This window comes from Oryctolagus cuniculus, chromosome 5 (assembly GCF_964237555.1).
Source record: "Oryctolagus cuniculus chromosome 5, mOryCun1.1, whole genome shotgun sequence".
In the NCBI taxonomy this organism is placed as follows: domain Eukaryota; kingdom Metazoa; phylum Chordata; class Mammalia; order Lagomorpha; family Leporidae; genus Oryctolagus; species Oryctolagus cuniculus.
In genome coordinates, this window is record NC_091436.1 from 152,408,657 (window position 1) to 152,423,200 (window position 14,544).

At 45.9% G+C, this 14,544-nt stretch overlaps 1 protein-coding gene across 4 annotated transcripts in view; it reads right to left on the minus strand.

Annotated features, from left to right (window-relative positions):
- Positions 1-2,421: 2,421 nt before the first annotated feature.
- The window catches only part of LOC100350827 (cytidine monophosphate-N-acetylneuraminic acid hydroxylase), a 64,903-nt gene continuing 52,780 nt past the window's right edge, over positions 2,422-14,544 (minus strand). For all 4 annotated transcript variants that reach the window (XM_070074341.1, XM_051855016.2, XM_070074342.1 and 1 more), the window contains 4 exons: positions 14,351-14,467; positions 9,384-9,499; positions 6,227-6,322; positions 2,422-3,844 (listed from right to left, as the gene is read on the minus strand). In XM_070074341.1, the coding sequence (XP_069930442.1) occupies positions 6,247-6,322; positions 9,384-9,499; positions 14,351-14,467 (309 nt within the window). In that variant the 3' untranslated portion in view covers positions 2,422-3,844; positions 6,227-6,246. The remainder of the gene's footprint in view (positions 3,845-6,226; positions 6,323-9,383; positions 9,500-14,350; positions 14,468-14,544) is intronic.

Below are 14,544 nucleotides of genomic sequence, written 5' to 3' on the forward strand. Positions count from 1 at the left end.
CTGATCTGGGCATACAATAGCTACTACGATTTATTTCCTGGTATGGTTTAAAAAATAAAAATATGAAAACTTTTTTTTTTTTTGACAGGCAGAGTGGACAGTGAGAGAGAGGGACAGAGAGAAAGGTCTTCCTTTGCTGTTGGTTCACCCTCCAATGGCCACCTTGGCCAGCGCACCGCACTGATCCGATGGCAGGAGCCAGGTACTTCTCCTGGTCTCCCATGGGGTGCAGGGCCCAAGGACTTGGGCCATCCTCCACTGCACTCTCTGGCCACAGCAGAGAGCTGGCCTGGAAGAGGGGCAACCGGGACAGAATCCAGCGCCCCGACCAGGACTAGAACCCGGTGTGCCGGCGCCGCAAGGTGGAGGATTAGCCTAGTGAACCGCGGCGCCGGCGAAAACTCAATCTTACCCTTCCAGAGGTGAGATCTACAAGAACAGCTTGGAAAATGTGGATGAAGGAGAGCCTGCTTTATTTATTTATTTTTAGTGAATAAATTTTGAATAGGTATTTTTAAACTTATAGTAAAATTCACCCTTTTTGGTGTACAGTGCTGAGCTTTGTCAAATGCACATTTGTGTCACCTCTACCACAATCAAGATACAAAATCGTATACAACCACCTCCAAAACTTCACTCACATTGCCCCCTGGTGGTTGATCTATGACCCTCTCATCCCTGACCCTGTGGTACTCACTGTTGTTTTCCATCTCGGTAGGTTTTTCTTTTTGGGTCTGGCTTCTTCCTCCTAGGGTAGTGTGAGATTTGTTGATGTCATTTGCATCAACAGTTAGTTGCTTAGTATTAACGAGTAGCATTCTCTTACGTGGATGTACTCTAGCTTGCTCACCCAGGTGCCAATTAAAGGACAAGAGGATTGCTTCCTGTTTATGGCCAATGTTGAATAAAGCCACTGAAAACATTCTCGTTCAGACTTTTATATGAACATCAATTTTTATTTCTGTTGGGTAAGTCGTGAAGAGTGGGATTGTTGGGTCATGAAAAGAGTATTTTTTTGTGTATGTTAAATCATCCTTGCCTTTCTGAGACGAATCTCCTTAGATCATGAATATCATGTTTTTGATGCGATGGTTTTGGTTTTTTAGTGTTTTTAAGATGTTTGTTTTCACCTACTTGAAAGGCAGAGCAACAGAGGCAGAGACAACTTCCATCTACTGGTTCACTCCCCAAATGCCTGCAACAGCCAAGCCAAAGCCAGGAACCCAGGACTCAGTTTGTGTCTCTCACATGGGTGGTGGGGATACAAGTACTTGAGTCATTGCCTGCTGTCTGTCAGGATTCACATTAGCAGGTAGCTGGAATAGGAAGAGGACCCTGCTGATGAGATCTCTCAAATAGGACACACACACACACAAAAAACCACTAAGAGTAAAAAGGGAAAATCAGTATATAATTTGAAAGTGAGAGACACAGTTCTCCCACTCCCTGGTTCATTCCTCAAATGCCTGTAACAGCTGGGGCTGAGCTAGGCTGAAGTCAGGAGCCTGGAACTCTATCTAGGTTTCCCACGTGGGTGGCAGGGAACCAGCTATGTGAGCCATCACCAGCTGCCTTCCAGACCATGCATTGGCAGGAAGCTAGAATCATGGAGCAGAGTGAGAACTCAAACCCTGGCACTCCAATGTGGAATGTGGGCATCCTAAGTGGTATCTTAGCCACCAGACCAAATGCCTACCCCTATTATCTTGTTATATTTACAATCTTTGAAACATACATTCTTCAAGTCTATGTCAGTTAGCAATTTCTTCTCAACTCCAAATTGACTAATCGATGTCTATTATGCAAAAATATATACTTCTGCTTTGCCAGCTGGAACAAAGTCCATCTATTAACATAGAGGGTGCTGGAGGGGCTCTAGTTCCATCCTCTTGCCATGCCACCAAAGCACGTGGTTCCTCCACAGTTGGGCTCCTGCAGGGGCAGATGAGCAGCAATGCCCAACAGTTAGCAGGCTCCCTGGCACCCACCAGGGAGATGCCACACCAGGATCGCACAGACTGTAAGTCCCGTCCCAGAGAGTGGCTCTCCCAGCATCCCCCTGAGAAGTTTTGAGGACTTTAGCTTCTTGGCCTTTTCTGAAACTGACAGGTGCCTACGGAGGAAAATCAGTCCAAATGCCAAGGTTACCTTTGGGTTTCCTTCCTCTTTTGATCTTGGTAGCAGCAGAAGTGGTAGAAAATGGTGAGACCTGGGTATACTGTGAAGGTTGAAGGTGACAGGATTTTACTGATGGGAATGTGGGAGCAAGACATAAAGGGTGATATGAAGGGGTCATGTTAAGCAGAAGCGAGGCATCGGTGCATTGTAGGTCCTGCTGACATCAAGGATTGTTGGATATTGGGAGGAGTGAACCAGAAATATGGCATGAGAACATAGCAGACTTGGTGGTGAGAAAACAAATTCCTACTTTAAAATATTCTTTTATTTGCATATCAAATGCATTTCAACATATATTAATATTTATCACATTTATTTTCAGAGGTAATTGAATAATTTACTATGTAGTACAGATCACAAAATATAATTTCTGAATTCCAAGCTTTCTTGTAATGTTGTGTGAAGTGCACCAGAATTAAACATTACTGGTCTTAATCGGAAGTCAATCAGAATCTTTGTTACCAATGATTCCAGAGATTTAAGGAGATCAACTCCATCACCAGGTTACTGTACCTATAGAATTAAAGAGGTAGTATATATGATTCAGAAAATAGGTTCTGATGTTGAAATCAGCGGTATCTGTGTGTGTGTTGGAGACAACATGGAAAAAAGAAACCTAGATAACAATTATGTTTTCTTAGGAGTAAACAATCCCATGAATATCATTTAAACAATCCCATGAGTATCATTAAAAATTGCTTTTTCAATCTGAAATAAGGTTTTTAAATGTTCAGAAAAGGAGCTAATTTTTCTCAAGCACAGATCTTATTATTGATTTATCTACAGATTTTGGAAAGTTTTTGTTCATAAAACTCATGTTATTAGTGTTGACATATTTCATTGATCAAAGCACTACTTACTTGAAAGAACTGATAAAGTATATGAAGTGACAGATTTTGAAACCCAGTCAAAACCACCCAGTCCCTGTGGAATGGGAGCATTCGGGGCAGCCTCTCTAGCCTCGTGCTGGGAAATGTACAATTTCAACCAAGTGTTTTGAAAAATTGAAAACTACTCACAGACTTTTCTCATCAACTACTCTTTATCTTTCTGGTACCTGTTTGGGGGCAGTCAACCCATTAAGGAAGGGGATGTGGATATCTGTTTTTCCATTTTTTTTTTCAATTCCATTTTAGTGTTTTCTCTTTCCTGTTTTCACATGGTCCCTCATGGATATATGCCAGGTCTTCAGAAGTTTATGGAAAATACTTTTTATGAAAAAAGCTATGCTTTTCTATTTTTTTTACATCAACATGAACTTATCCTTTAATTCCATTTTCCATAAACTCTTTGAAGCACCCTCCTTATGTCTCTTCTTTCCTTCCTTTTCCTTTAAACCCAGTGTCTGCTCCCTTTCCCCTTCCTGTCTTCTCACTGTGGGCTCAGAAGGGTTCCCTCCCCCAGTGTTTCACTTCACTCCTCTTATACTGTGATTCCAACGGCAATGTGTTGCTGTTGGGCTCATTCCTTCTTTTTACAAGGACTGTGGGTAGGATAAGTACAACGGTTTTGAATGTGCCTATGTAGTGATCCACAAATGTAAGATTCATGAATACTTCACAAATGTAACATGTAGTTATTCATTGCATAGTCCCTGTGTCATCCATGTCTTCAGTTCAAGTTGGAACATCAATAAACTCTTGAGTTCTTCATGTGGCTTGGCATCCTGTGATTAAAAGATATTACAAATCAACAACAGTGTAAACCTTGGCTTAATACTTTTGCATTTTTCTACTGCCTTGGGGCAAATTTTTATTCTTACTCTCTAGTTCAAGCTATCTAGTCATTGATGCTTTAAGGTAAGTGAGACTCTAATGCTGGAATCTGACTTTGCTCCCAGCTTCTTATGGATTCCCCGTGACTGTGGGTCACGCCTTGCCTGCTCATTTCGTAAGGTTCGTGGGGTTAACGTCTGTGCAAGTCCCTCTTCCCACCATGCTTCACACCCATAATAGACCCGTGAGCTGTGTATTCACTCCACAGATGAAAACCTGGGCTACAAGGAGGTCTAGTTAAGTCACCCACGGTCCTATGGCAGGGAATAGCCAGAAGTTTAACTCCCATTCCCAGTCAGCAGTGGTAAGCACCATGCTTTAGCATCTTCCTGGATAAGCCAACTTCCAAATGCACACACTGACTTAGTGACCTCGCACTACCCTCATCTTGGCTCCACTTCACTCACTCACTCACTCACACAGAAGCACCTCTGTTTCGCCGATCTTCTTTCAGAACTGCTTCCAGAGCTTGAACTTGGCCGTCTCCTGCCTCCTCCACTTCCACGACTGTGGAACTTGCCCAGGGCGTGCATGGATCCCTCCTGGGCTCTCCCAGTTCTGACCCCTGCCCCTCTCCTGCCTAAACGTACTTCTCTGCTATGTCAAGAACACTTGGCATTGCTCAAGGTCACCCTGCAATTTTCCACCTTCTTACTGGACCTCTACTTTCTATCGGGAATATCCTCCCAACTGTCCCTCCCCTCTTTTTCAGATTAGTGAAACCTTCCTTTTGTCTTTAAGCCACTCCACAGTTTGCCACCTTCAGCCCCCTGAATTACTGCCTGTCTGCGATGCTCTTCCTGGATGTCCTGAGTCCTCAGAGTTAATCTCATCATCCCCACACTTACCTGGTACAACAAATACTCTGCTTCCTAGAGTCTGCTTTGAAATATAGTTGGCTGCAACTTCCCTTAGCCTGCCCTCTGGCCTATAACCATATTTAGGAAGAATACAAAAGATATTCTAATCTGACCCTAATGTTACTGGGTAAAGACAATGAAGCCATTTTTAAAAGACAAGTCATGGCCACAGGGAGAGACAGAAATTCATTGCTTCCTTCTTTCCTTCCTCGAATGCAGATTAAAAATAAAATCACATGTCAACCAGGCATTAGGTCAAAGTTCTACTTTTCTTAAACATTAATTTCTATTTTTTAAAATTTTATTAAATATTTAATTTTTTCTAATTTACTAATTTCCAATTTTTCAGGCCCTCTGTAAGTCTCTATTTTTCTTAAACATTAATTTTTAATTAGCATATAATAACTGTAATGTGTTAGGGGGCACAGAGTGCTGTTTTTAGACCTGCATAGACTGTGCCCTGATCACATCAGGGTAATTCACAGTCCCCTCTCCTCATTAGTTTATATGTGAAGACTCTGAGCTCTTCTGTCTGGCCATTCATGAAGCACATGCATAGTAATTACCGTCCTCTATAGCACCCCCCACCCCCGTGTGCCGTGGAACACTATTACTGCTTTTCAGATGCCCTTCACCTACTGGCAGAGAGAGCTACTCACTGTAACATGATATGATAGGTGTTTGTGGAGTGAATAAATGAATGTATAAATAAACGGCACACGTCAGGGAATGTACTGTTTTTGTAGCTACATTATACGGTCCTTTAGATCACAAACACACAGAACACAGGCTCTGTAATTCAGCTAATAAAACTGCATCTCAAGCCCTTGAAAGCAACGTGAAATTGATATGTGACAGACACACTGATCTCCATCCATCCAACCACCCATCCATCCAACCATCCATCCAACCACCCATCCATCCATCCAACCATCCATCCATCCATCCAACCATCCATCCAACCATCCATCCATCCATCCAACCATCCATCCAACCATCCATCCATCCATCCAACCATCCATCCATCCATCCATCCAACCATAAATCCAGAGAGAGACTTACTGGAAATGGGGGGGGGGGGGCGTCTCCCACATCACTGTCTAGTTTTTCTCTTTCCATTTTATCAGAATTTTCCTCCTGCACACCAATACCCTCAAATAGTTTCTCTTTCATTGTTAATTGGGTAGACGTTCACCTCAACCAGACCAAAGGCTCTCTACAGACTTTCCACTGAATGCAGTATTTGCTTCATTTACTTATTTTTTTTACATTTGAACGTTCTTGTACCATCAGCCCTTCCCAGTCATCAACAAGTTAGGATTTCTGATGGGCTTGGTGCCGGCTTCATCAGGGTGCAGAGACAGTGTCTCGGGCACACGGCAGTGCGTCCCCACCACACACGGGACAGCTTACCTGGAAAATCCCAGTCCGCTCTAACTAAAGTGCATCAGGAATGAGCTCCAGTTGGGTGGTGTGAGGGGCAGTTTTATTTGAAAATGATTCCAGAACCTGTGGAAGAGATAAGAGCAGGGAGGATGTTTTGGAAACTCGCAGGTGTGTGCTACGCTGGGATCTTTTCAGTCCTATGCCCTCGCTCCCCTGTCTTGCCTCAGCTGGTCACAAAGCTTAGGGTGCTCAGAAGGTCAGGACATGGACCACCCCTTAATCATGATGCTGTCTTGTTCTTCTTGTACTATCATGTGCCTGGCTTTAAGGAATACACATACATGAAAATCTGCATTGATATGCACTACACAAAGGCATTAGGGGAGCTGGCGCTGTGGCATAGTGGGTAAAGCAGCCACCTGCAGTGCCGGCTTCCCAAATGGGCACCAGTTCAAGTCCCAGCTGCTCCACTTCCGATCCAGCTCTCTGCTATGACCTGGGAAAGCAGTGGTGGATGGCCCAAGTCCTTGGGCCCCTGCACCCATGTGGGAGACCTTGAAGAAGCTCCTGAATCCTGGCTTCAGATCAGCACAGCTCTGGCCATTGTGGCTATCTGGGGAGTGAACCAGCAGATGGAAGACTCTCTCTCTCTCTTTCTCTCTCTCTCTTTCCCTCTCATCTCTCTGTGTAACTCTGCCTTTCAAATAAATAAATAAATTTTGTTAAAAAAAGAGTCATTATGGGACCTTCTTATACTAAGACCATTGCTATCAAAACACAGCTTAACAAGATGGTCGTGAGCACCCACAGCCAGCAGTTACCAAGATGAGACTAGTTTCTGAAGAAACCTCCAGAATCTCCCCTCAAAGCAGCCACATTCTGTCTCTGCCAGAACAAAACAGCAGGTGTCTGCTCTGTTGAATGCAATGGAACTTGGTATGTTTTACAGCTGTTAAAGAGATGTGATGTTGACTGGTGCATTGCAACAGGGAGGATCCTGAAGACGCGCTGATGAGTAAAAATGCAAGTTACGGAGCGCAAGGAGTGGGACTGCGTTCAAAAGCAATCCAACACCTCCACTCCCTCCCCACCCACCACGTGGGATAATATATTGAGAGAAATGTTGACAGGTCCAGAAATGAGCCTGGGAGGACTCACACTGAGCCTTCAGCGGGAGCTCCTGGGAGGTGCCAGGTGGCATTACCCCTTATTTTATGTACTTCCACATTCTTTAACATTTTTGTGTAAAGACTTGGAATGGTTTATTGCAAGGTTACTATCAATACCTTGCAGAGCACAATCTGCCACGTTTCCATGTGTTTAAAATAATGGATGTAAAAATGGTATATAATTGTCTAAATTGAAGTAACTCTTGGTATAGAGGAAAATGCAACTTACAGAAGAGTATAGGAGCATCACAGCACTTCACATCTGGAGAAAGTCCTAGAGAGCTAGTTTCAACTTTCTATTTATTAATCTGACAAACCAGGCACCATGATGCAAAAGGACTCACACGAGGTCCTGCAGCTCATTGACGGGAGACTCCAAACCAGATTGCCTGACTCACAGCCCTTTGTGTTTGTGACTATCCTGCTAAAACAACCTCAAATGAGCCCAGACTCCCTGGATTTTCTTCCCTATGGGCAACTTGTGTTGTCAAGAGCAGGTATGGACTTTCAATCATGAGTTGTCTTCCTCGCACTTCATCACCCATGCAACTTTGGGACACCTTGGTTAATCTGAGCCTCACGTTCCTCATGGTGTAACTATTGAAACACTATCAACACTGAAGTATTGTGAAGACTAAAGTTTGGAAATAACTTATGAAGAGCTTGACATACACAAGGTTGAGCTATGCAATCTTCCAATCGCTCCATACTTTCCTACCCAGAACGGAACACAATCAACCTCTCCCTTTCTTAAGGACACTCATAAGGTGACTTCCTTGCACTGCCATCACCTTGGCAGGATGCTCCGTGCCAGAAGATCGAGGGTCCCTGCCCCCGGACACCACTGTGGTCACAAGCGGAACGTGCATGGGAGTGGTCTATGGTCAGTGCAGTGAGCCCCAGGTCCAGCAGGAAAGTGACCTGTTATCAGCTCGTGTGCTAGGATCTCCAAGAAGAAACGTTACACCTGTGAAAGGTTGACTTTCCTGCAAAAGCTCCTCCCCAGGCTAACTGGCTGGAATCAGTGAGATCCAAGATGGCCGCAAGCAGATCTCAGCCTCATTCTAATCTTATTTACATGCTACAAGTCCCTCCCACTGGCACCATAACAACCAGCAGACGAGACCATAGAAGTACAAAAAGAAGGCTGCCTCTTCCCGCTGGAAAAGCCACCGGCACCCCTTCCACCTCCTAGCACATTTCTCTCCCTCACCCCTGTTGCCCCCTGTCTGTGACTCCTGAACCCACAGCAGGCTGAGAGGTTTACATGTGAGCTAGGTCGCTGCTTCTCCACCCTGTGGCTGCTAAGTAAACCTTGTGCTGTTGTGCTTAAGAAATAAAAAAAACTTTTAATATAATTTTAAAGTGCCCAAAGGAAGAGAAGTTTAAAAAAAAAGAAATTTTAATAAACACTTGGGTTTGGAACCTCAGTGTATAATTAGACGGTGGGTTTTACTTATGCATTTTAAATATTTCTGCATTTTTTTCAGAGGTTCGGTGGCAATGGTAAGACAGACTCTTTTCTCCCTGGGCGATTATTTTAAATAAATTATAAAAATAGCCCCTCTTGAGATTTCAACTCAAAGATTCCACACGTGTTGCTAAGTACTTACCCCGCTCTAGAGCGTGGGGAGGCAGAGACTCTGGGGGCCCCTTCCATCAACCGCCCACCCACCAACTCCACGCCTGCGGTTGGGCAGAGGTGAAACGTGACGGGGCAGTCAGCGTGATTCAGTGGCCACGTCCTGGCTCCCCAGACAGCCCCTGTCCGCGTATGGCAAACAGCTTTTCTTTCCTTCAACGCTTTTCCCTTTCTTAAACCAAACCAGTTTCCAGAGGGGTCACCCAGAGGAGTGAATGATTCTTGTCAATGTGTGATGCTTCCCTCACCAGCTCTAAGACCAGCTGACAAAAGCATGCAGCTCCAGTGAGGGATCTGTGTGCATCTGTCAGGTTTGAGGGGTGCAGGCGGTCCCCTGAGAGGGCCCTCGGGTGGCAGGTGCTTTCAGACTCACAGGTGATGGTAAATGTCGGGGTCCCGCTGGAGCCGGGTTTGGAAGCCTATGTACAAGTCATCCCAGAGCAGCCCGTTCTTCACCACGTGTCTGATGACGTCAACACGGCTGCGAATCTGAAACAGACACAGGGTGTGCTTGCAGGGACGCTGTGCGCAGCACCAAGAAGCAAGCCCTCTCCTCCCTGGGGGAAGCAGCTGCCTGCTGGCAGGCGTGAGGCAAGTCTGGGACCCAAGTCTCCCGGAGCAGGCATCACAGGCCGAGCAAAGCAGAAAGCTCAGGAGGCAGAGGAGGAAGGTCCAGAGCCCAAGGACGCAGCCAAGATGAGACCACAGGTTCAAATCCAGGCTCTGCCTGAGTGATCTTGATTCTAGGTCTTGGTTCCCTCATCTATAAAATGAAGATGACAAAGGAGCTATGTCCATTGAGTTGTTTGTGAGGATGAAATGAATTGATGTGTACAGAGTGCTTAAAACAAGGCCAGGTGCACAATAAGCATTCAATAAATGGTTGCCTCCAATATCAGTCCAAAAAGCAGAGTTTGGCATCTGCCTGAGCACCATGGGGCAGAGAAGAGCCAGGTCACTGTAACCTGTGGGTCCAGCCCGCCCAGAGCAGGACTGCCCTCCTTCAGGTGCCCTCAATCGCCTGTTCACAAAAGTCTTAACTTTTTTTTTTTTTTTTGGATAGGCAGAGTGACAGTGAGAGAGAGAGACAGAGATAAAGAGAAAGGTCTTCCTTTTTCCATTGGTTCACCCCAGTAATGGCCGCTGTGGCCGGTGCACCGCGCTGATCCAAAGCAAGGAGCCAGGTGCTTCCTCCTGGTCTCCCATGCAGGTGCAGGGCCCAAGCACTTGGGCCATCCTCCACTGCACTCCCTGGCCACAGCAGAGAGCTGGACTGGAAGAGGGGCAACTGGGACAGAATCCGGCGCCCTGACTGGGACTAGAACCTGGTGTGCCGGCACCGCAGATGGAGGATTAGCCTATTGAGCCGCGGCTCCAGCAAGTCTTAACTTCTAACCCGGAAGCTGTTGAACAAAGAATTCTGTGTTAGAGACGAGATAGATGTTCCTAGTCCCCAGCGGTGCCTGGGCTGAGTTTGCGACCTGCAGCTTGCTGAGCCTTGGTTTCACTGTGACAGGAGTTGAGAGGGAGAAAATGAGGTCATTTATATAAAGAGCACAAAAAAGGGGCACCCTGAGACTGGACACGGCTGTAACAACCCGAAGTGGTGACGTCAGAGTGGACCAAGATCTCCTCCAGTGTCAGTGTCACGCTGGCTGCCCCTGGTAAATACCCAACTCAGGCCAGTGCCGTGGCTCACTAGGCTAATCCTCCACCTGCGGCGCCGGCACACCAGGTTCTAGTCCCGGTCGGGGTGCCGGATTCTGTCCTGCTTGCTCCTCTTCCAGTCCAGTTCTCTGCTGTGGCCCGGGAGTGCAGTGGCTCAAGTGATTGGGCCCTGCACCTCATGGGAGACCAGGAGGAGGCACCTGGCTCCTGGCTTCTGGCAGGATATGGACTTGTGATGCCCAGAGCAAGAGGCTCCCCATGTTGGCACTTAGGGGTCCCCTGGCCTCCTGTCTGGCTGCTCACCTTCAGACTGTGAAGCATCCTGGTGACCCCCACAACAAATTCAGCCTAGCTCTTGTCCCATGCAGGCTATAGTCCTTTTAAAAGCAAAGAATTAGGCCAGCGCCACAGCTCACTAGGCTAATCCTCCACCTGCGGCACCAGCACACCAGGTTCTAGTCCCGGCTGGGGCACCAGTTCTGTCCTGGCTGCTCCTCTTCCAGTCCAGCTCTCTGCTGTGGCCAGGGAGTGCAGTGGAGGATGGCCCAAGTGCTTGGGCCCTGCACCCACATGGGAGACCAGGAGGAGGCACCTGGCTCCTGGCTTCTGATCGGCACAGCACGCTGGCCATAGCGGCCATTTGGGGGTGAACCAACGGAAAAGGAAGACCTTTCTCTCTGTCTCTCTCACTGTCTAACTCTGCCTGTCAAAAAAAAAAAAAAAGTAAAGAATTAATTTTTTACATATATAACTCTGGAAATTTCACATGAAAATCCAGACTGCCAAATGTTCTGGAAAATTCAGAACTCCACTGACTGCACATGGGGCCTGCCTTCTTCTGATCCTGCACTTGCTTCCCCCTGGATGCAGTCTCGATCCAGTTTACCCTGTTTACAAGCCTGGCCTTGGGCCACCTGTAACCCCAGCCTTCATGGAAAGCTCATAGACTTAGAGCCCTAAAGCACCTTGGGAAAAAATTTTTTATCAGTAGATCTGGATGCATGCCATAATTATCAAAAGAGATATCCCTGCAAGGGATGATGGCTCAGCTTGGCATCCACTTTCTTTAGGTCAACGGTGCATGCCACTGGAAGCCAGGGGAACAATTGCCCGCAGGTGCCCATGGAAAATGACCAGCGACCCAGGAGTACACGCTCAGCTACACCACCATACCGCAGGAGGCAGGAAGTTAGGCAGCAAGTCTCACACAGCAGGAGAGCAGGCAAGGGGATGGCAGGGCAGGATGTGGAAGCAGCCGAGGCTTGCAATAACCTAGAGAGGAGCCCACCTGACTGGGGCGGAGGATGGAGCACTGTGGAACCAGCTGTCGGGCCATAAGGAGTGGGTGTGACAGAAAATGCAATTGTGAAGATGAACGGCAATGCAAAAAACAAGAGGGGGAGGCAGTAGAGAAAGTGCTGGGTAGCAAGAAGAGGGAATGTTCCAGTACAGGCACAACCTCTGTCAGCACATCTCAGCCCAGAGAACTCTAAAATCCCGCGAGCTCTCCATCTCTTCCTCTCCCCATCACTCTGCCTTTCCAATAAACAAAATAAGCCTTAAAAAAACAAATCAGTCACGTGGCAAGTAAGATTTATCCCAAGGTAAATTTAAATCTGCAACAGAGCTGCTTGTTTTATCTAAGAGATGCATGTTGCAAAACTGTGAAAAAGTGATCTTTTTTGAGTTAAATCCATGTTTTAACATTTGAGAGGTTGAGTCCGAGAGAGAGAAAGGGCACTCCTTCTCATTGGTTCACTCCCCAAATGCCCCCAATAGCTGGGTTGGGCCGAGCTAAAGCTGGGAGTGTGGAACGCAATCGAGGTCTTCCATGTGCATGGCAGGGACCCAGGTACTTGAGCCATTCATTACCTGCCGCCTCCTACAGTCTGCGTTGGTAGGAAGCTGGAGCTAGGAGTCAGAGCTGGGACTCAATCCAGGCACCCCAGCTTGAGATATGAGTGTCTTAACTATCAGGCTAAATATCCACACCCACCCCAGGTCAATTTTATAGCCATTATTGAAAATTCTATATAGAGGATTTCTCCAAATAGCCCTTCATCCATTCACTGGTTTGGAAAACATCTACCAACACTTTATCATGTGTAAACTGTGCAGAGGTCAAGGCTCACTGGCCCCTTCCCAGTACCACATGGGGTAAGTGACTGCACCTTTTCTTTCATCTACACGTAAGATGGGGAAGACAGGAACAGCTGTTCATAGGGCTGCTGTTGAATTAAATAATCCAATATTTGCACAGTATTTAAAACCGTGGTTATCACAGGACAAGCTGGGTAAGTGTTTGTTAGCCACAAATGAAACATTTGTTTTTATGGGGCCGGTATTGTAATGTAGTGGGTTAAGCCACCATCTGTGATGCCAGTATCCCATATGGGTGCTGGCTGTTGTCCTGGCTGCTCCACTTCTGAACCAGCCTGGGAAAGCAGTCAAAGATGGCCCAAGTGCTTGGGCCCCTGCCACCCACATGGGAGACCTGGATGAAGCTGCTGGCTTTGACTTGACCATTGCAGCCATCTGGGGGGGTGAACCAGGGGATGGAAGATTGATCTCTTTCTCTGTCTCTCTCTTCCCCTCTAACTCTGTCTTTTAAATAAATATTTTAAAAATATTTCCATTTTGTTTAAAATGAGTATAAGCCAATTTATTATCTATATGGTACTTCACACAGAATTCTCCTGTACATGAAAAACCAAGCATTTTAAGATCTATAGGTCAAGCAGCAGATAATTTGTTTTGCTGAAGTTTCAACATAGGATTCTCTTCAATAGTAGGTACCAAAACACCAAGCCAATTTATTAAAATATAGCTTAAGAACAAACCTATTCCATCTATTATATTGAAGGCATTTTTAAATCTCTACAATTAGGGGATCACACTGTTAAATGGTGCATGCAATAAACTCAAGGATGGATTATATCTCCATATAACTTATCAAATGATCATTGCACTCATATAGAATTTAAATTGCAATATATGCTCACATACATTATGTCAAGAGACTAAAACAACAAATGGTAGGGTGAAAATGAGCCCAGTGGAAGGGGTTGAAAAAAAAAAGCAAGACTCGGGTTAAGTGACTGGCTCAGAGCCTTGTAGTCTGCAGCCCCTATCAGTAAGGAGGAGCACCAGTCCCAATCTTGTCGTTGTCTCCAAAGCCAGGGCTGGTTCCTTGGATCACACTGCCACAGGTGAAGGAGCTGCTCCAAACTGGAGCTCAGTGAAATACGTGTTGTTTTATGTTGATTTAATTCCCTTTACAGAGATTCCCATTGCGTTCATTCAGGGAAGGATACATCTGGCCCAAAAGGCAAAGGAAGGCAGCGATCAGGGTTTGCCGTCTAACACTTCAGGAAGAACAGGTGTTTGGAAAGGAGTAGGTGGAGAAGAGACTCTGTGAATGGTTTAAAAAGAAGTATATCTAAACATTAGTAACAGCAATGCTTCAATATGGATCCCTTGGTTGTGACAAATGTCTAATAGTGAGATAAGATGTTAACAAGTATTCTGCACTATCCTTGCAGCATTTCTGTAAATCTAAGTGACTCTAAAATTAAAGTTTACTTATAAGGGAAGGAAGGAAGGAAAAAGGAGAGAGAAGGAGGGAAGAAAGGAGGAGGTAAAGAGGGAGGGGGGGACTCCGCCACTGCTTACTTCCTCATAGGGATGCTCCCGGCTTGGTCTTTCTTTTGGAAAGGATAAATCTAGAAAGTCAACTAAATAGTCATATCCTCCAGGCAAAGGGTTGAAGTCCTCATCTGTCTCAATCATCTGCAAATGAAAACATGGTTAAAGGAAGAAAAATATCAACCAGGTAGTCACGCATCTTTTAAAAAGATTCACAGAAT